This window comes from Salmo trutta, unplaced genomic scaffold (assembly GCF_901001165.1).
Source record: "Salmo trutta unplaced genomic scaffold, fSalTru1.1, whole genome shotgun sequence".
In the NCBI taxonomy this organism is placed as follows: domain Eukaryota; kingdom Metazoa; phylum Chordata; class Actinopteri; order Salmoniformes; family Salmonidae; genus Salmo; species Salmo trutta.
The window spans coordinates 4252696-4274641 of NW_021822992.1; the positions used below are offsets into that span (position 1 = coordinate 4252696).

At 48.4% G+C, this 21946-nt stretch overlaps 1 protein-coding gene across 6 annotated transcripts in view; it reads left to right on the forward strand.

Moving 5' to 3' along the window:
• LOC115187891 (grainyhead-like protein 2 homolog) overlaps positions 1–21946 on the forward strand; it is a 48611-nt gene that overhangs the window by 1152 nt on the left and 25513 nt on the right. For 5 of the 6 annotated variants that reach the window (XR_003876161.1, XM_029746936.1, XM_029746939.1 and 2 more), the window contains exons 2-11: positions 1939–2125; positions 3507–4142; positions 6702–6760; positions 9404–9563; positions 10301–10412; positions 13048–13142; positions 16495–16653; positions 18133–18190; positions 19342–19475; positions 20025–20062. Coding sequence is in view for 5 of the 6 variants with exons in the window: in XM_029746936.1 (XP_029602796.1) it covers positions 1939–2125; positions 3507–4142; positions 6702–6760; positions 9404–9563; positions 10301–10412; positions 13048–13142; positions 16495–16653; positions 18133–18190; positions 19342–19475; positions 20025–20062 (1638 nt within the window). In the remaining variant the exon portion in view is untranslated. The remainder of the gene's footprint in view (positions 1–1938; positions 2126–3506; positions 4143–6701; positions 6761–9403; positions 9564–10300; positions 10413–13047; positions 13143–16494; positions 16654–18132; positions 18191–19341; positions 19476–20024; positions 20063–21946) is intronic. The other variant, XM_029746940.1, reaches the window with a different exon arrangement.

Below are 21946 nucleotides of genomic sequence, written 5' to 3' on the forward strand. Positions count from 1 at the left end.
CTTGGAGTAGAAAAAAAACAACTTTTAGGAATGAAATGTATCATTTGTTATTGAGAAATACTGTGAGAGGTTATATTTTGTGAGGAAAAAAATAATAAAAAATCAATACATTTATGATTTACTGTAGTTTAATAACATATGCTGCAGTTTAATCAACCCGAGGGATACCATGAACAGAGTCAGGGAGACAGGAAACCTGAAACCCCACCTCTTTAAGGAATACCGGGATAGGATATAGTAATCCTTCTACCCCCCCAGACCCCTCAGCCCCCCCCAGCCCCCCCCCTCACCCCCCTCCCTCCCCCCAAAAAGATATAGATGCACTATTGTAAAGTGGTTGTTCCACTGGATATCATAAGGCGAATGCAGCCAATTTTGTAAGTCACTCTGGATAAGAGCGTCTGCTAAATGACTTAAAAAATGTAAAATGGTGGCAGCTTGGTGAGAAACAGCCCGGGGCAGAATTTACAGCAACAGTAGCGGCTTGGCAGACATGGTGGCGAATGCTCTTTAATGACACAATGAACATGTTCTCTCATGTCCCACCGTTTCCCAATGTGGTGGGTCCAATAGTGGGAATATCGATGGGTGGGTCCAATAGTGGGAATATTGATGGGTGGGTCCAATAGTGGGAATATCGATGGGTGTGTCCAATAGTGGGAATATCGATGGGTGGGTCCAATAGTGGGAATATCGATGGGTGGGTCCAATAGTGGGAATATCGATGGGTGGGTCCAATAGTGGGAATATCGATGAGTGTGTCCAATAGCAAGCATCTGGTAATGTTGTTGTATTGTGTCCTACTGGTTGAAGTTTCCCTGCGGTGAGGAATATTTTTCTAGGGATTGTCCTCCAGTAAGCGTCTGGTGATTGTGTTGTCCTCCAGTAAGCGTCTGGTGGTCGTGTTGTCTCATTGTGTTGTCCTCCAGTAAGCGTCTGGTGATTGTGTTGTCTCATTGTGTTGTGTCCTCCAGTAAGCGTCTGGTGATCGTGTTGTCTCATTGTGTTGTGTCCTCCAGTAAGCGTCTGGTGATTGTGTTGTCTCATTGTGTTGTGTCCTCCAGTAAGCGTCTGGTGGTCGTGTTGTCCTCCAGTAAGCGTCTGGTGATTGTGTTGTCTCATTGTGTTGTTTCCTCCAGTAAGCGTCTGGTGATTGGGTTGTCTCATTGTGTTGTCCCCCAGTAAGCGTCTGGTGATTGGGTTGTGTCCTCCAGTAAGCGTCTGGTGATTGTGTTGTCCTCCAGTAAGCGTCTGGTGATTGTGTTGTCCTCCAGTAAGCGTCTGGTGATTGTGTTGTCCTCCAGTAAGCGTCTGGTGATTGTGTTGTCCTCCAGTAAGCGTCTGGTGGTCGTGTTGTCTCATTGTGTTGTCCTCCAGTAAGCGTCTGGTGATTGGGTTGTCTCATTGTGTTGTGTCCCCCAGTAAGCGTCTGGTGATTGGGTTGTGTCCTCCAGTAAGCGTCTGGTGGTCGTGTTGTCCTCCAGTAAGCGTCTGGTGATTGTGTTGTCTCATTGTGTTGTCCTCCAGTAAGCATCTGGTGATTGGGTTGTGTCCTCCAGTAAGCGTCTGGTGGTGGTGCTGTCCTCCAGTAAGCGTCTGGTGATTGTATTGTCCTCCAGTAAGCGTCTGGTGATTGTGTTGTCCTCCAGTAAGCGTCTGGTGATTGTGTTGTCCCCCAGTAAGCGTCTGGTGGTCGTGTTGTCCTCCAGTAAGCGTCTGGTGGTCGTGTTGTCTCATTGTGTTGTCCTCCAGTAAGCGTCTGGTGATTGGGTTGTGTCCTCCAGTAAGCGTCTGGTGGTGGTGTTGTCCTCCAGTAAGCGTCTGGTGATCGTGTTGTCCTCCAGTAAGCGTCTGGTGATTGGGTTGTGTCCTCCAGTAAGCGTCTGGTGGTGGTGTTGTCCTCCAGTAAGCGTCTGGTGATTGGGTTGTGTCCTCCAGTAAGCGTCTGGTGGTGGTGGTGCCCAACGAGATGTTTGCCCCGTCGCGGAGGTCCTTCAGCAGTGAGGACGAGGAATGGAAGACCAATCTGGAGAACCCGCTGACTGCAGCCACCAAGGCCATGATGAGCATCAATGGAGACGAGGACAGTGCTGCCACTCTGGGACTGCTCTACGATTACTATGAGGTGAGAGGTCAGGGGTTAGACTGCTCTACGATTACTATGAGGTGAGAGGTCAGGGGTTAGACTGCTCTACGACCACTATAAGGTGAGAGGTCAGGTGTTAGACTGCTCTACGACCACTATAAGGTGAGAGGTCAGGGGTTAGACTGCTCTACGATTACTATAAGGTGAGAGGTCAGGGGTTAGACTGCTCTACGACCACAATAAGGTGAGAGGTCAGGGGTTAGACTGCTCTACGACCACTATAAGGTGAGAGGTCAGGGGTTAGACTGCTCTACGACCACTATAAGGTGAGAGGTCAGGGGTTAGACTGCTCTACGATTACTATAAGGTGAGAGGTTAGGGGTTAGACTGCTCTACGACCACAATAAGGTGAGAGGTCAGGGGTTAGACTGCTCTACGACCACTATAAGGTGAGAGGTCAGGGGTTAGACTGCTCTACGACCACTATAAGGTGAGAGGTCAGGGGTTAGACTGCTCTACGACCACTATAAGGTGAGAGGTCAGGTGTTAGACTGCTCTACGACCACTATAAGGTGAGAGGTCAGGGGTTAGACTGCTCTACGATTACTATAAGGTGAGAGGTCAGGGGTTAGACTGCTCTACGACCACAATAAGGTGAGAGGTCAGGGGTTAGACTGCTCTACGACCACTATAAGGTGAGAGGTCAGGGGTTAGACTGCTCTACGACCACTATAAGGTGAGAGGTCAGGGGTTAGACTGCTCTACGATTACTATAAGGTGAGAGGTCAGGGGTTAGACTGCTCTACGACCACAATAAGGTGAGAGGTCAGGGGTTAGACTGCTCTACGACCACTATAAGGTGAGAGGTCAGGGGTTAGACTGCTCTACGACCACTATAAGGTGAGAGGTCAGGGGTTAGACTGCTCTACAACCACTATAAGGTGAGAGGTCAGGGGTTAGACTGCTCTACGATTACTATAAGGTGAGAGGTCAGGGGTTAGACTGCTCTACGACCACTATAAGGTGAGAGGTCAGGGGTTAGACTGCTGTACGACCACTATAAGGTGAGAGGTCAGGGGTTAGACTGCTCTACGACCACTATGAGGTGAGAGGTCAGGGGTTAGACTGCTCTACGACCACTATAAGGTGAGAGGTCAGGGGTTAGACTGCTCTACGATTACTATGAGGTGAGAGGTCAGGGGTTAGACTGCTCTACGACCACTATAAGGTGAGAGGTCAGGGGTTAGACTGCTCTACGACCACTATAAGGTGGATCAACGTGCTGCTGGCTAAGACTCTGATGTGAAATCTGACAGGTCAACGTCAGAGCTAAGTTGTATACTTACGGTTTCACAATGTTTGAAGTGAGCCAATAACCCTCCTTGGTGATAAATCTGTGGTGTGTGATTGTTCTTCCTAGATCCCAAGAGACAAGCGACTGCTGCCCAGCTCTAAAGCAGCAGAGACATCAGCCTCTAACACCCAGAGGAACCTAGAGAACATGGAGAATCGCGTTCAAGTGCCAAAATCTGAACCTGTCAACTTGTCTCTAAACATCCAGCAGCTGGACTGTACAGACAGGCAAGGGTATGGAGGGGCGCCTGGGGAGGCAGTGGGAGCTGTGGTGAAGACTGAGGACCAGACGTCTTGCTACATGGCTCCTGGGGGTCCGGGGGCGCCTGGGGGATCGTACAGGGGAGAGGGGGAGCAGCAGCAGGTCCGGGTGGTTTATGAGCAGATCAATCCCTGTGACCATGGTTCCCTGGTCAGCCATGTCAGCCATGTTGACCCTGGTTCCCTGGTCAGCCATGTTGACCCTGGTTCCCTGGTCAGCCATGTTGACCCTGGTTCCCTGGTCAGCCATGTCAGCCATGTTGACCATGGCTCCCTGGTCAGCCATGTTGACCCTGGTTCCCTGGTCAGCCATGTCAGCCATGTTGACCATGGTTCCTTGGTCAGCCATGTTGTGAGACACAGAGGCTACATGAAGGAGGAACAGAGCCAGAAGAGTTCTCCAGACAGCACCGATGATGCCTCCTACCCTGAGGAGCAGGAGGTGAGGCCTGGAGCAGAGTGGGATGGGGTCTACATGTTTTGTTATTCCTTTGAATCCAATCAATTATGATCAACTGGAGCAAAACCTTTTCAGCCATGACTGTTCTGTTGTTCCTGTTTCTGCTGGTTAATGACACTATAGTCCCGTATCTTCTGACATGACTGTACTTGTAACGGTCGTCGTATGGAGTAGACCAAGGCGCAGCGGGTTGAGTGCTCATATTTACTTTTATTGAACACATAAAGAAAACAAGAAAATGAACGAATGACAAACAGTCTTGCAGGCTACACGCAGCAGTGCAAAAACAACTTCCCACAAAAGACAAGTGAAAAAAGGGCTACCTAAGTATGACTCCCAATCAGCAACAACGATGTACAGCTGTTCCTGATTGAGAGCCATACCAGGCCAACAAAGAAATACACAACATAGAAAATCATAGAAATACAAAACATAGAACAATACCCAAAAACCCCGGACCACATAAAACAAACACCCCCTGCCACGTCCTGACCAAACTACAATAACAAATAACCCCTTATTCTGGTCAGGATGTGACAGTACCCCCCCCCCCCAAAGGTGCAGACCCCGGATGCACCTGAAACAAAACCCAACAAAACAAATACCCACAACAAACCAAAAAAAAAATCCCAAAACTACATGGGAGGGAAGGGAGGGTGGCCACCGTCACCGACGGTGCTTCTGCAACACCCCCCCCTTCCCAATACTCCCCCCTACGGAGGTGGCTCAGGAACGGGACGCAGACCCCGCTCCACCCCTGGCTCACCCCACTTATGTAACGTCTATAGAGCGAGGTCCTTCTGCGTCGACCCCGGACTGGGAACCCTCGCAACGGGCGACTCTGGCTGCGTCGTACTGGAAGGCGACTCTGTCTGTGATGTACTGTAGGGCGACTCTGGCTGAGCCGACTCCGGACTGTAGGGCGACTCTGGCTGCGCCGACTCCGGACTGTAGGGCGACTCTGGCTGCGCCGACTCCGGACTGTAGGGCGACTCTGGCTGCGCCGACTCCGGACTGTAGGGCGACTCTGGCTGCGCCGGTTCCGGACTGTAGGGCGACTCTGGCTGCGCCGGTTCCGGACTGTAGGGCGACTCTGGCTGCGCCGGTTCCGGACTGTAGGGCGACTCTGGCTGCGCCGGTTCCGGACTGTGGGCCTTCTCTGCTGGCTCCGGACTGTGGGCCGTCTCTGCTGGCTCCGGACTGTGGGCCGTCTCTCTACGGGGCACTGTCGCCGGACACTCTGGACGGGGCATTGTTGCCGGACACTCTGGATGGGGCACTGTCGCCGGAAGCTCTGGACGAGGCACTGTTGCCAGAAGCTCTGGACGAGGCACTGTTGCCGGAAGCTCTGGACGAGGCACTGTCGTCGGAAGCTCTGGACGGGGACTGCGCACTGAAGACCTGATGCGTGGAGTTGGCTTAGGATGTGCCGGACTAGGGACACGCACCACAGGGCTAGTGCGAGGAGCAGGAGCAGGACAAGCTGGACTGGGCTGACGCACTGGAAGCCTAGTGCGTGGGGCTGGAACTGTCTTCACCAGACGGCTAGCACGCACCTCAGGACAAGTATGGAGAGCTGACTCAGGTGACATAAATTTGAGGACACGCTCCGTAGGGCGAATGTCGTGCCTAAAACACCAACACAGCAGCTCTCTCATAGCTTTCTCCTCCACTTTTCCCATCAACTCCTTTACAGTCTCTGCTTCGCTCACCTCCAATTTCACCCCGACTGGCTCTGGTTCCATCCTCGGCTCCGCCGATCTGTCCGTGTGCCCCCCCCCCCCAAAAAAAAATGACTTGGGGGTGCCTCTCGTGCTTCCCAATCGGCGCGTACAAAGCCTCATAACGCCGCCGCTCCGCCTTGGCTGCCTCTATCTCCTCCGGTGGGCGACGGTATTCACCAGCCTGGTGCCATGGTCCAGCCCCGTCCAGGATCTCCTCCCATGTCCATGATTCCTTGTAGTCCACATAGTTCCTCTGCTGCTCCTTCCCCCGCTGCTTGGTCTGTTGGTGGAGGGGAAGTTCTGGAACGGTCGTCGTATGGAGTAGACCAAGGCGCAGCGGGTTGAGTGCTCATATTTACTTTTATTGAACACATAAAGAAAACAAGAAAACAAACGAACGACAAACAGTCTTGCAGGCTACACGCAGCAGTGCAAAAACAACTTCCCCACAAAACACAAGTGAAAAAAGGGCTACCTAAGTATGACTCCAAATCAGCAACAACGATGTACAGCTGTTCCTGATTGAGAGCCATACCAAGCCAACAAAGAAATACACAACATAGAAAATCATAGAAATACAAAACATAGAACAATACCCAAAAACCCCGGAACACATAAAACAAACACACCTCTTACATAAGGACATATCCCAACAAACCCCGAACCACATAAAACAAACACCCCCTGCCACGTCCTGACCAAACTACAATAACCAATAACCCCTTATACTGGCCAGGACGTGACTATTCTGTTGTTCCTGTTTTCTGCCATTTAATATCTTCTGACATGACTGTTCTGTTGTGTATTTATAATACAGAGATACAGACCATCACCTTCTATAGGAGGGGACGAATCCCTCTACAGTCGGCCTGGAGCGTAAGTTACCGACTGACTCTCTCTAACCTCTACAGTCAGCCTGGAGCGTTAGTTACCGACTGACTGTCTTTAACCTCTACAGTCAGCCTGGAGCGTTAGTTACCGACTGACTCTCTCTAACCTCTACAGTCAGCCTGGAGCGTTAGTTACCGACTGACTGTCTCTAACCTCTACAGTCAGCCTGGAGCGTTAGTTACCGACTGACTCTCTCTAACCTCTACAGTCAGCCTGGAGCGTTAGTTACCGACTGACTCTCTTTAACCTCTACAGTCAGCCTGGATCGTTAGTTACCGACTGACTCTCTTTAACCTCTACAGTCAGCCTGGAGCGTTAGTTACCGACTGACTCTCTTTAACCTCTACAGTCAGCCTGGAGCGTTAGTTACCGACTGACTCTCTTTAACCTCTACAGTCAGCCTGGAGCATTAGTTACCGACTGACTGTCTCTTTCCTCTACAGTCAGCCTGGAGCGTTAGTTACCGACTGACTCTCTTTAATCTCTACAGTCAGCCTGGAGCGTTAGTTACCGACTGACTCTCTTTAACCTCTACAGTCAGCCTGGAGCGTTAGTTACCGACTGACTCTCTTTAACCTCTACAGTCAGCCTGGAGCGTTAGTTACCGACTGACTCTCTTTAACCTCTACAGTCAGCCTGGAGCGTTAGTTACCGACTGACTCTCTTTAACCTCTACAGTCAGCCTGGAGCGTTAGTTACCGACTGACTCTCTTTAACCTCTACAGTCAGCCTGGAGCATTAGTTACCGACTGACTGTCTCTTTCCTCTACAGTCAGCCTGGAGCGTTAGTTACCGACTGACTCTCTTTAACCTCTACAGTCAGCCTGGAGCGTTAGTTACCGACTGACTGTCTTTAACCTCTACAGGCACCACTACCATACTGCTACCACTACTACACTGCTACCACTTGTCTACAGCTACCACTACTATACTGCTACCACTACTCTACTGCTACCACTACTATACTGCTACCACTACTACACTGCTACCACTACCATACTGCTACCACTACCACACTGCTACCACTACCACACTGCTACCACTACTATACTGCTACCACTACTATACTGCTACCACTACCATACTACTACCACTACCACACTACTACCTCTACCATACTACTACCACTACCATACTGCTACCACTTGTCTACTGCTACCACTACTATACTGCTACCACTACCATACTACTACCACTACTATATTGCTACCACTACTATATTGCTACCACTACCATAATGCTACCACTACGACAATGCTACCACCACCATACTGCTACCACTACTACAGTGCTACCACTTGTCTACAGCTACCACTGCCATACTGCTACCACTACCACACTGCTACCAAAACCATACTGATACCACTACTACACTGCTACCACTTGTCTACAGCTACCACTACCATACTGCTACCACTACCATACTGCTACCACTACTATACTGCTACCACTACTATACTGCTACCACTACCATACTGCTACCACTACCATACTGCTACCACTACCACACTGCTACCACTACCATACTGCTACCACTACCATACTGCTACCACTACCACTACTCTACTGCTACCACTACTACACTGCTACCACTTGTCTACTGCTACCACTACCATACTGCTACCACTACTATACTGCTACCACTACCATACTGCTACCACTACTATACTGCTACCACTACCATACTGCTACCACTACCACTACTCTACTGCTACCACTACTCTACTGCTACCACTACTCTACTGCTACCACTACCATACTGCTACCACTACTCTACTGCTACCACTACCATACTGCTACCACTACCATACTGCTACCACTACCATACTGCTACCACTACCATATTGCTACCACTACCACACTGCTACCACTACCATACTGCTACCACTACCATACTGCTACCACTACTCTACTGCTACCACTACCATACTGCTACCACTACTCTACTGGTACCACTACTCTACTGGTACCACTACTCTACTGCTACCACTACCATACTGCTACCACTACTCTACTGCTACCACTACTCTACTGGTACCACTACTCTACTGCTACCACTACCATACTGCTACCACTACCATACTGCTACCACTACTCTACTGGTACCACTACTCTACTGGTACCACTACCATACTGCTACCACTACCATACTGCTACCACTGCCATACTGCTACCACTACTCTACTGCTACTACTACTCTACTGCTACCACTACTCTACTGCTACCACTACTCTACTGCTACCACTACCATACTGCTACCACTACCATACTGCTACCACTACTCTACTGCTACCACTACTCTACTGCTACCACTACCATACTGGTACCACTACTCTACTGGTACCACTACCATACTGCTACCACTACCATACTGCTACCACTACCATACTGCTACCACTACCATACTGCTACCACTACTCTACTGCTACCACTACTCTACTGCTACCACTACCATACTGCTACCACTACTCTACTGGTACCACTACTCTACTGCTACCACTACCATACTGCTACCACTACCATACTGCTACCACTACTCTAATTCAATTCCATTGTATTCAATAGGCCTTTGTCCATGAAGGGTAGTGTGGTTGCGCTCAACACACATCAGTGTCCTCTTCTCAACAGTGACACTTTCCAGTGTTCTCTAGAGGCGCCCAGGTCTGTCAATCAGAAGCAGAGGGAGGGGCCTATGACCTACCTGAACAAGGGACAGTTCTACGCCGTGACGCTGCGCGAGATGGGCGGAGCCAACAAGGGCCGACGCAATCCATTCAGCAAAGTGCGGGTGAGTAGGCAGTGGGAAGAGGCAGGGAGTGTTGTGCAGGTGAGGGGGAGGAGCCAGAGTGTTGTGCAGGTGAGGGAGAGGGGGAGGAGCCAGAGTGTTGTGCAGGAGAGGGAGGAGCCAGAGTGCTGTGCAGGTGAGAGAGAGGGGGAGGGGCCAGAGTGTTGTGCAGGAGAGGGAGGAGCCAGAGTGCTGTGCAGGTGAGGGGGAGGAGCCAGAGTCTTGTGCAGGTGAGGGAGAGGGGGAGGAGCCAGAGTGTTGTGCAGGTGAGGGAGAGGGGGAGGAGCCAGAGTGTTGTGCAGGTGAGGGAGAGGGGGAGGAGCCAGAGTGTTGTGCAGGTGAGGGAGAGGGGGAGGAGCCAGAGTGTTGTGCAGGTGAGGGATAATGATGTCCTGTGTATTGAGCTGAACCCTAGCCTGGATAATGATGTCCTGGGTATTGAGCTGAACCCTAGCCTGGATAATGATGTCCTGGGTATTGAGCTGAACCCTAGCCTGGATAATGATGTACTGGGTATTGAGCTGAACTCTAGCCTGGATAATGATGTCCTGGGTATTGAGCTGAACCCTAGCCTGGATAATGATGTCCTGGGTATTGAGCTGAACCCTAGCCTGGATAATGATGTCCTGGGTATTGAGCTGAACCCTAGCCTGGATAATGATGTCCTGGGTATTGAGCTGAAGCCTAGCCTGGATAATGATGTACTGGGTATTGAGCTGAATGTACTGTATTCTCTCTAGAGTGTGGTGATGGTGACGTTCAGTGATGATAAGGACAGAGATGAGCAGCTGAAACACTGGAAGTACTGGCACTCCAGACAACACACCGCCAAACAGAGGGTCCTAGACATCGGTAAGAACAACTAACTGTAACTAACTAACCCTAACTAACGTACTGGTACTCCAGGCAACCCCCCGCCAAACAGAGGGTCCTAGACATCGGTAAGAACAACTAACTAACCCTAACTAACCCTAACTAACGTACTGGTACTCCAGACAACACCCTGCCAAACAGAGGGTCCTAGACATCGGTAAGAACAACTAACTGTAACTAACTAACCCTAACTAACCCTAACTAACCCTAACTAACCCTAACCAACATACTGGTACTCCAGGCAACACCCTGCCAAACAGAGGGTCCTAGACATTGGTAAGAACAACTAACTGTAACTAACTAACCCTAACTAACCCTAACTAACCCTAACTAACTAACGTACTGGTACTCCAGGAAACACCATGCCAAACAGAGGGTCCTAGACATCGGTAAGAACAACTAACTGTAACTAACTAACCCTAACTAACCCTAACTAACCCTAACTAACCCTAACCAACATACTGGTACTCCAGGCAACACCCTGCCAAACAGAGGGTCCTAGACATTGGTAAGAACAACTAACTGTAACTAACTAACCCTAACTAACCCTAACTAACCCTAACTAACCAACATACTGGTACTCCAGACAACACCCTGCCAAACAGAGGGTCCTAGACATCGGTAAGAACAACTAACTGTAGCTAACTAACACTAACTAACCCTAACTAACCCTAACTAACGTACTGGTACTCCAGGCAACACCCTGCCAAACAGAGGGTCCTAGACATCGGTAAGAACAACTAACTAACCCTAACTAACCCTAACTAACCCTAACTAACGTACTGGTACTCCAGGCAACACCCTGCCAAACAGAGGGTCCTAGACATCGGTAAGAACAACTAACTAACCCTAACTAACCCTAACTAACCCTAACTAACGTACTGGTACTCCAGGCAACACTCTGCCAAACAGAGGGTCCTAGACATCGGTAAACTCAACATGCCTTTTCCCACATTGACTTGATCAACCATGATATCAGTATCCTCCAGGAAAGCCACAGTGTCTTTTGAGCCAAAGCCCAGGTAAAGGAAAGACCGTTTCGATACCACTCCTCTCTCTTGTCTGTCTTTTCTCATGTTACTGATGCACACTACGACTCATAACCAGTCTACATTTCCATGGAGAAACCCTCCCAATTCCTAGACAGTAACAGATGGGGAATACAGCGGGGAGGGGGAAGAATCAGTGGGGGAAGAATCAGCCAGAGGTGTGGTCCACTGCCCCAGGTACCTAACATATTAGGAATGGAGACCCCCCCCCAGCAGGTGGTAGACCTGGGAGATGAGAGGAGGAGAGCCCTCACGTTACCGGTAGTGAAACCTGACACAGGGCGATGATTTGATTAACGGTCTGGCACGATTCCTCCTGAGGCCCGGTGGCGATGTCACTGCATCAGGGCTGTTAGCCTGAAACATGGGGGGTGGGTGGTGGGGGGGGGACTTGTCTCAACTTGTGGGAAGTAGTAAACTGTAGGTAAATAGACAGGGAATCTTTTATCTGTCACGTGGCCTTGTCCCAATACAACATCTTTATATCTCATCTTCCTGTAAAACTGTGTTGAACGCTGTGCTTTGTGGATGTGCCAACTAAATACTTAGAATCTGATTCGGGCTCAGAAGATGTTGCAAATACTGATCTTTTCTTTAAGTGAATTTAGTGTGCTAGGTGTAACCGATGGGGAAAGGGATAGGTGTAACCGATGGGGAAATGGATAGGTGTAACCGATGGGGAAATGGATAGGTGTAACCGATGTGAAATGGCTAGGTGTAACCGATGGGGAAATGGATAGGTGTAACCGATGGGGAAATGGATAGGTGTAACCGATGTGAAATGGCTAGGTGTAACCGATGGGGAAATGGCTAGGTGTAACCGATGGGGAAATGGATAGGTGTAACCGATGGGGAAATGGCTAGGTGTAACCGATGGGGAAATGGCTAGGTGTAACCGATGGGGAAATGGCTAGGTGTAACCGATGGGGAAATGGCTAGGTGTAACCGATGGGGAAATGGCTAGGTGTAACCGATGGGGAAATGGCTAGGTGTAACCGATGGGGAAATGGATAGGTGTAACCGATGGGGAGATGGATAGGTGTAACCGATGGGGAAATGGCTAGGTGTAACCGATGGGGAAATGGATAGGTGTAACCGATGTGAAATGGCTAGCTAGTTAGCGGCGGTGCGCACTAATAGCGTTTCAATCGGTGACGTCACTCGCTCTGAGACCTTGAAGTAGTTGTTCCCCTTTGCTCTGCAAGGGCTTTTGGGGCGCGGTGGGTAACGATGCTTCGTGGGGTGACAGTTGTCGATGTGTGCAGAGGGTCCTTGGTTCGACGAGCCCAGGTCGGGGCGAGGAGAGGGACGGAAGTAAACTGTTACACTCTCATCATCCGTACGCTAGCAGTGTTAAAAACATTTCCTACTGTGCTACCGCAGGGAATATTTTGAGTCTTAGAGGTGGACATACAGTGCGTGTGTGTGTGTGTGTGTGTGTGTGTGCGTGTGTGTGTCTGTGTGGTATTTTGAAATGCTCTTTTTAACATGCTCTGTGTAAATGAAACATCAAAGTTAGTGTTTTAGAGATACTGATGTCCTGTGACCGACCTCTCTGCATGCAGCCGACTACAAAGAGAGCTTCAACACCATCGGGAACGTTGAAGAGATTGCCTACAACGCCGTCTCCTTCACCTGGGACGTCAACGACGAGGCCAAGGTGAGGAGAAACAGGACCGTTGTATAAAAGTGCTACCAACAGAAGTGGCAACCCTCAGCACCGAACAGGAGACGGCGATGTGGAAAAGTTAACAAGTGAAAATATTTCTAGGGTCCTAAATCTTTGGAGGATGTTGGAATACAGTATGTGGTAAACAATGAGTTCCATCGTACCTGTGGTGCCATTATCTGCTTCCTGTTGGTCTGTCAGAAACAGGCCATTATCCACTCCCTGTTGGTCTGTCAGAAACAGGCCATTATCCCGCTCCCTGTTGGTCTGTCAGAAACAGGCCATTATCCCGCTCCCTGTTGGTCTGTCAGAAACAGGCCATTATCCACTCCCTGTTGGTCTGTCAGAAACAGGCCATTATCCACTCCCTGTTGGTCTGTCAGAAACAGGCCATTATCCACTCCCTGTTGGTCTGTCAGAAACAGGACATTATTTCGCTCCCTGTTGGTCTGTCAGAAACAGGCCATTATCCGCTCCCTGTTGGTCTGTCAGAAACAGGCCATTATCTGCTCCCTGTTGGTCTGTCAGAAACAGGCCATTATCCACTCCCTGTTAGTCTGTCAGAAACAGGCCATTATCCACTCCCTGTTAGTCTGTCAGAAACAGGCCATTATCCGCTCCCTGTTGGTCTGTCAGAAACAGGACATTATCCGCTCCCTGTTGGTCTGTCAGAAACAGGACATTATTTCGCTCCCTATTGGTCTGTCAGAAACAGGCCATTATCCGCTCCCTGTTGGTCTGAAACAGGCCATTATGCGCTCCCTGTTGGTCTGTCAGAAACAGGCCATTATCCGCACCCTGTTGGTCTGTCAGAAACAGGCCATTATCCGCTCCCTGTTGGTCTGTCAGAAACAGGCCATTATCCGCTTCCTGTTGGTCTGTCAGAAACAGGCCATTATCCCGCTCCCTGTTGGTCTGTCAGAAACAGGCCATTATCCGCTCCCTGTTGGTCTGTCAGAAACAGGCCATTATCCGCTCCCTGTTGGTCTGTCAGAAACAGGCCATTATCCCCACCCTGTTGGTCTGACAGAAACAGGCCATTATCCTCACCCTGTTGGTCTGTCAGAAAAAGCCCATTATCCGCTCCCTGTTGGTCTGTCAGAAACAGGCCATTATCCCCACCCTGTTGGTCTGACAGAAACAGGCCATTATCCTCACCCTGTTGGTCTGTCTGAAACAGGCCATTATCCCCACCCTGTTGGTCTGTCAGAAACAGGCCATTATCCCGCTCCCTGTTGGTCTGTCAGAAACAGGCCATTATCCCGCTCCCTGTTGGTCTGTCTGAAACAGGCCATTATCCCGCTCCCTGTTGGTCTATGAGAAACATATGATAGGACAGGGAGTCCTTTTCAAGGTTCCTCTAATCTCTGGGGAAAGGAACGGACAGCTCTGGGTAGTGTTATACAGTGGGGAGAACTCTGGGTAGTGTTATACAGTGGGGAGAACTCTGGGTAGTGTTATACAGTGGGGAGAACTCTGGGTAGTGTTATACAGTGGGGAGAACTCTGGGTAGTGTTATACAGTGGGGAGAACTCTGGGTAGTGTTATACAGTGGGGAGAACTCTGGGTAGTGATTAACAGAACTCTGGGTAGTGATTAACAGTGGGGAGAACTCTGGGTAGTGATTAACATAACTCTGGGTAGTGATTAACAGAACTCTGGGTAGTGATTAACATAACTCTGGGTAGTGATTAACAGAACTCTGGGTAGTGATTAACAGAACTCTGGGTAGTGATTAACAGAACTCTGGGTAGTGATTAACAGTGGGGAGAACTCTGGGTAGTGATTAACAGAACTCTGGGTAGTGATTAACAGTGGGGAGAACTCTGGGTAGTGATTAACAGAACTCTGGGTAGTGATTAACAGAACTCTGGGTAGTGATTAACATAACTCTGGGTAGTGATTAACATAACTCTGGGTAGTGATTAACAGAACTCTGGGTAGTGATTAACAGAACTCTGGGTAGTGATTAACAGAACTCTGGGTAGTGATTAACAGAACTCTGGGTAGTGATTAACAGAACTCTGGGTAGTGATTAACAGAACTCTGGGTAGTGATTAACAGAACTCTGGGTAGTGATTAACAGAACTCTGGGTAGTGATTAACAGAACTCTGGGTAGTGATTAACAGAACTCTGGGTAGTGATTAACAGTGGGGAGAACTCTGGGTAGTGATTAACAGAACTCTGGGTAGTGATTAACAGAACTCTGGGTAGTGATTAACATAACTCTGGGTAGTGATTAACAGAACTCTGGGTAGTGATTAACAGAACTCTGGGTAGTGATTAACAGAACTCTGGGTAGTGATTAACAGAACTCTGGGTAGTGATTAACAGAACTCTGGGTAGTGTTATACAGTGGGGAGAACTCTGGGGAGTGATTAACAGTAGGGAGAATTCTGGGTAGTGATTAACAGTGGGGAGAACTCTGGGTAGTGATTAACAGTGGGGAGAACTCTGGGTAGTGATTAACAGTGGGGAGAACTCTGGGTAGTGATTAACAGTGGGGAGAACTCTGGGTAGTGATTAACAGTGGGGAGAACTCTGGGTAGTGATTAACAGTGGGGAGAACTCTGGGTAGTGATTAACAGTGGGGAGAACTCTGGGTAGTGTTATACAGTGGGGAGAACTCTGGGTAGTGATTAACAGTGGGGAGAACTCTGGGTAGTGTTATACAGTGGGGAGAACTCTGGGTAGTGATTAACAGTGGGGAGAACTCTGGGTAGTGATTAACAGTGGGGAGAACTCTGGGTAGTGATTAACAGTGGGGAGAACTCTGGGTAGTGTTATACAGTGGGGAGAACTCTGGGTAGTGATTAACAGTGGGGAGAACTCTGGGTAGTGATTAACAGTGGGGAGAACTCTGGGTAGTGATTAACAGTGGGGAGAACTCTGGGTAGTGATTAACAGTGGGGAGAACTCTGGGGAGGGATACAACTCACCTACTGTTCGTGTGGAGGTATGTGCGTAAGTGGGGAGTGAGTTATACAATGAATGTCTTTGTATAATGGACTTCAGAACGTTCTCGTGAATAAACTGTACAGAACCTTTTTCAGAAAGCTGAGTCTTTGACTAATTATTATTAAACCCAGAGTCTTACAAACCTTGGGGATTAGTCGAAGCTTATCGATTTGTTAATTATTATCATTAGGATACAAAATTATTCTGACAACGTTGTTATCGCAGAAACAGACTTAAACCGTACGAATGCCCCGGACGTTTTCTTTATGATGTTTATTTTTATTATTTTCACGACAGTCTATTTTCATGACAGTGGGTTATACGGTAATGGTGCTTGCCCTATTTCATATAGATATAACCTGTACTCTCTCTCCTCTCGACCAGGTATTCATCACAGTGAACTGTCTGAGTACAGACTTCTCCTGCCAGAAAGGGGTGAAGGGCATGCCTCTGATGATCCAGATAGACACTTACAACTATAACCATCGCTGCAACACACCCACACACAGAGCCTTCTCTGAGATCAAGGTCTTCTGTGACAAGGCGAGTCTCTCTCTTTGACCTTTATTAACCCTAAACCTCTCCACGGAAGGCTCTCTAAAACTATTTGGTTTTAAATATACTGTATCAAAATTAAAAAGTGTGTGAATTGGCCAATAAAGTACTTTTAGGTGTCAGGGAAAATGTACGGAGTAAAAAGTACATTATTTTCTTTAAGAATGTAGTGAAGTAAAATTAAAAGTTGTCAAAAATATAAATAGTAAAGTACAGAAACCCCAAAAAACGACTTAAGTAAAAATACTTTAATGTACTACTTAAGTACTTTACATCACTGGAGGTGGGCTGGCCTGGGGGTGGGCTGGGGAGATGGGAGGTGGGCTGGGGAGATGGGAGGTGGGCTGGGGAGATGGGAGGTGGGCTGGACTGGGCTGGGGAGATGGGAGGTGGGCTGGACTGGGAAGATGGAAGGATGGCTGGACTGGGGAGATGGAAGGATGGCTGGACTGGGGAGATGGAAGTATGGCTAGACTGGGGAGATGGGAGGTGGGGTGGGCTGGGGAGATGGAAGGATGGCTGGACTGGGGAGATGGGAGGTGGGGTGGGCTGGGGAGATGGAAGGATGGCTGGACTGGGGAGATGGGAGGTGGGGTGGGCTGGGCTGGGGAGGTGGGCTGGACTGGGGGTGGGAGGTGGGCTGGACTGGTGTTAATCATCCCATCCATTCCATGTTTCCATCTCTCCTCCTAATCCCTGGTATTAATCATCCCATCCATTCCAGGTCTCCACCTCTCCTCCTAATCCCTGGTATTAATCATCCCATCCATTCCAGGTCTCCATCTCTCCTCCTAATCCCTGGTATTAATCATCCCATCCATTCCATCTCTCCTCCTAATCCCTGGTATTAATCATCCCATCCATTCCAGGTTTCCATCTCTCCTCCTAATCCCTGGTATTAATCATCCCATCCATTCCAGGTTTCCATCTCTCCTCCTAATCCCTGGTATTAATCATCCCATGCATTCCAGGTCTCCATCTCTCCTCTTAATCCCTGGTATTAATCATCCCATCCATTCCATCTCTCCTCCTAATCCCTGGTATTAATCATCCCATCCATTCCAGGTTTCCATCTCTCCTCCTAATCCCTGGTATTAATCATCCCATCCATTCCATCTCTCCTCCTAATCCCTGGTATTAATCATCCCATCCATTCCATGTTTCCATCTCTCCTCCTAATCCCTGGTATTAATCATCCCATCCATTCCAGGTTTCCATCTCTCCTCCTAATCCCTGGTATTAATCATCCCGTCCATTCCAGGTTTCCATCTCTCCTCCTAATCCCTGGTATTAAACATCCCATCCATTCCAGGTTTCCATCTCTCCTCCTAATCCCTGGTATTAATCATCCCGTCCATTCCAGGTTTCCATCTCTCCTCCTAATCCCTGGTATTAATCATCCCGTCCATTCCAGGTTTCCATCTCTCCTCCTAATCCCTGGTATTAATCATCCCGTCCATTCCACAGGGAGCAGAAAGGAAAATCCGTGGCGAGGAGAGGAAGCAGATCCGGATGAAGCCCAAAGGTCAGATAAGTAGTTTCCATGGAGATAATGGTAAAGAACATACCGGTTGCTATTAACGTCCTGAAGTTCTCCTGCGGTAACGAGAGTACCTGTCTGGATTCAACAGGAAGCTATGATTAGGGGTTCAGTGCCACGTCCTGACCAGTATAAGGGGTTATTTGTTATTGTAGTTTGGTCAGGACGTGGCAGAGGGTATTTGTTTAGAGTGTTTCGGGGTTTGTTGGGCTATGTTCTTATGTAAGAGGGGTGTTTGTTTAGAGTGTTTCGGGGTTTGTCTGGCTATGTTCTTGTTAGTTTATTTCTATGTTAGTTCTAGTATGTCTATTTCTATGTGGCGTTTTATTGGGTTGACCTTCAATTGGAAGCAGCTGCTCCTCGTTGCTTCTAATTGAAGGTCCTATTTAAGAGGAGTGTTTTTTCTATGGGATTTTGTGGGTAGTTATTCCTTGTTTAGTGTTTGTTGCAACTGACAGGACTGTTTCGTTTCGTTCACGTATTTAGTTGTTTCTCCTTCATCAAAAATAAAAAAAAAGATATACATATTCCCGCTGCGTTTTGGTCTAATCCCTATGACAACCGGGACATTCAGACTGGTGCGGCAGGGAAGGTGGATGATGGTTGCATGGATCTGAATCAACTGGACGTCAGACTTCAGTTTATGATTTTTTTCCCTACTCACCTGTGTACCTGTGTAACTAACGATCGTCTGACAGAGGGGACCAAGATGCAGCGTGGTTAGTGCTCATCATTAAATGTATTTACTGAGAACGCTTTAGACGCGATAACAAAACGACCAACAGTTCTGTCAGGTGCAAAACACTAAACAGAAATAACTACCCACAAAGGAAAACAGGCTGCCTAAGTATGGCTCCCAATCAGCGACAACGATGTACAGCTGTCCCTGATTGAGAGCCATACCAGGCCAAAACAAAGAAATACGAAAAACATAGAAAAAAAGGACATAGAATGCCCACCCAAATCACACCCTGACCAAACCTAAATAGAGACATAAAAAAGGCTCTCTCAGGTCAGGGCGTGTCAACCTACGTACCTGCGTACCTGTGACAGTAGGTGTGCAGATGTTTTTTGTTGTTGTTCTATGTAGACTAACCGCGAGTAACCTTACATGTTGTTTCTCTCCCGTGTTCCAGGGACGGATGGGAGCCTGGCAGCGTTGGACAGGAAGTCAGATACAATGTTTTTCAAGTCCCTCTCTGACCTGGACACTCAGCCTGTCCTGTTCATCCCAGACGTCAACTTCGGGCACCTGCAGAGGACTGGACAGGTGAGAGACACTTTTGGAGACAACGGTTAAACCAGCCACCGTGACACACAGACAAATGCATGAGTGAGCCAATAATGACCAGAAGGATCCAGAATATCTCTATCATTTGGTAATGAAAGTGTTTATCTTAGATACAATCTTACAGCGTGATTCATCTGTCTGTCTGTGTTGTCCACCCTGAGGTCTTTGCCTTGTGATTTATCTTTCGTCTGTGTTGTCCACCCCGAGGTCTTTGCCTTGTGATTTATCTGTCTGTCTGTGTTGTCCACCCCGAGGTCTTTGCCTTGTGATTCATCTGTCTGTCTGTGTTGTCCGTCCCTAGGTCTTTGCCTTGTGATTCATCTGTCTGTCTGTGTTGTCCACCCCGAGGTCTTTGCCTTGTGATTCATCTGTCTGTCTGTGTTGTCCACCCTGAGGTCTTTGCCTTGTGATTCATCTGTCTGTGTTGTCCACCCCGAGGTCTTTGCCTTGTGATTCATCTGTCTGTCTGTGTTGTCCACCCTGAGGTCTTTGCCTTGTGATTCATCTGTCTGTGTTGTCCACCCCTAGGACTTTGCCTTCAACACAGAGGAGATGGAGAGGGAAGGGTAAGTGAAGCTGTATAGTTCTAATAGAGAGGGAAGGGGAAGTGTAGCTGTATAGTTCTAATAGAGAGGGAAGGGTAAGTGTAGCTGTATAGTTCTAATAGAGAGGGAAGGGGGAGTGTAGCTGTATAGATGGAGAGGGAAGGGGAAGTGTAGCTGTATAGATGGAGAGGGAAGGGGAAGTGTAGCTGTATAGTTCTAATAGAGAGGGAAGGGTAAGTGTAGCTGTATAGTTCTAATAGAGAGGGAAGGGTAAGTGTAGCTGTATAGATGAGAGGGAAGGGGAAGTGTAGCTGTATAGATGGAGAGGGAAGGGTAAGTGAAGCTGTATAGATGGAGAGGGAAGGGGAAGTGTAGCTGTATAGTTCTAATAGAGAGGGAAGGGTAAGTGTAGCTGTATAGATGGAGAGGGAAGGGTAAGTGAAGCTGTATAGATGGAGAGGGAAGGGTAAGTGTAGCTGTATAGATGGAGAGGGAAGGGTAAGTGTAGCTGTATAGATGAGAGGGAAGGGTAAGTGAAGCTGTATAGATGGAGAGGGAAGGGTAAGTGTAGCTGTATAGATGGAGAGGGAAGGGGAAGTGTAGCTGTATAGATGGAGAGGGAAGGGTAAGTGTAGCTGTATAGATGGAGAGGGAAGGGTAAGTGTAGCTGTATAGATGGAGAGGGAAGGGTAAGTGTAGCTGTATAGATGAGAGGGAAGGGTAAGTGTAGCTGTATAGATGGAGAGGGAAGGGTAAGTGTAGCTGTATAGATGGAGAGGGAAGGGTAAGTGTAGCTGTATAGATGGAGAGGGAAGGGTAAGTGTAGCTGTATAGATGAGAGGGAAGGGTAAGTGTAGCTGTATAGATGGAGAGGGAAGGGTAAGTGTAGCTGTATAGTTCTAATAGAGAGGGAAGGGTAAGTGTAGCTGTATAGATGGAGAGGGAAGGGTAAGTGTAGCTGTATAGATGGAGAGGGAAGGGTAAGTGTAGCTGTATAGATGGAGAGGGAAGGGTAAGTGTAGCTGTATAGATGGAGAGGGAAGGGTAAGTGTAGCTGTATAGATGGAGAGGGAAGGGTAAGTGTAGCTGTATAGATGGAGAGGGAAGGGTAAGTGTAGCTGTATAGTTTTAATAGAGAGGGAAGGGTAAGTGTAGCTGTATAGATGGAGAGGGAAGGGGAAGTGTAGCTGTATAGATGGAGAGGGAAGGGTAAGTGAAGCTGTATAGTTCTAATAGAGAGGGAAGGGTAAGTGTAGCTGTATAGATGGAGAGGGAAGGGGAAGTGTAGCTGTATAGATGAGAGGGAAGGGGAAGTGTAGCTGTATAGATGAGAGGGAAGGGTAAGTTTAGCTGTATAGTTCTAATAGAGAGGGAAGGGTAAGTGAAGCTGTATAGTTCTAATAGAGAGGGAAGGGGAAGTGTAGCTGTATAGATGGAGAGGGAAGGGTAAGTGTAGCTGTATAGATGGAGAGGGAAGGGTAAGTGTAGCTGTATAGATGGAGAGGGAAGGGTAAGTGTAGCTGTATAGATGGAGAGGGAAGGGTAAGTGTAGCTGTATAGTTCTAATAGAGAGGGAAGGGTAAGTGTAGCTGTATAGATGGAGAGGGAAGGGGAAGTGTAGCTGAATAGATGAGAGGGAAGGGTAAGTGTAGCTGTATAGATGGAGAGGGAAGGGTAAGTGTAGCTGTATAGTTCTAATAGAGAGGGAAGGGTAAGTGTAGCTGTATAGATGGAGAGGGAAGGGTAAGTGTAGCTGTATAGATGAGAGGGAAGGGTAAGTGTAGCTGTATAGATGGAGAGGGAAGGGTAAGTGTAGCTGTATAGATGGAGAGGGAAGGGTAAGTTTAGCTGTATAGTTCTAATAGAGAGAGAAGGGTAAGTGAAGCTGTATAGTTCTAATAGAGA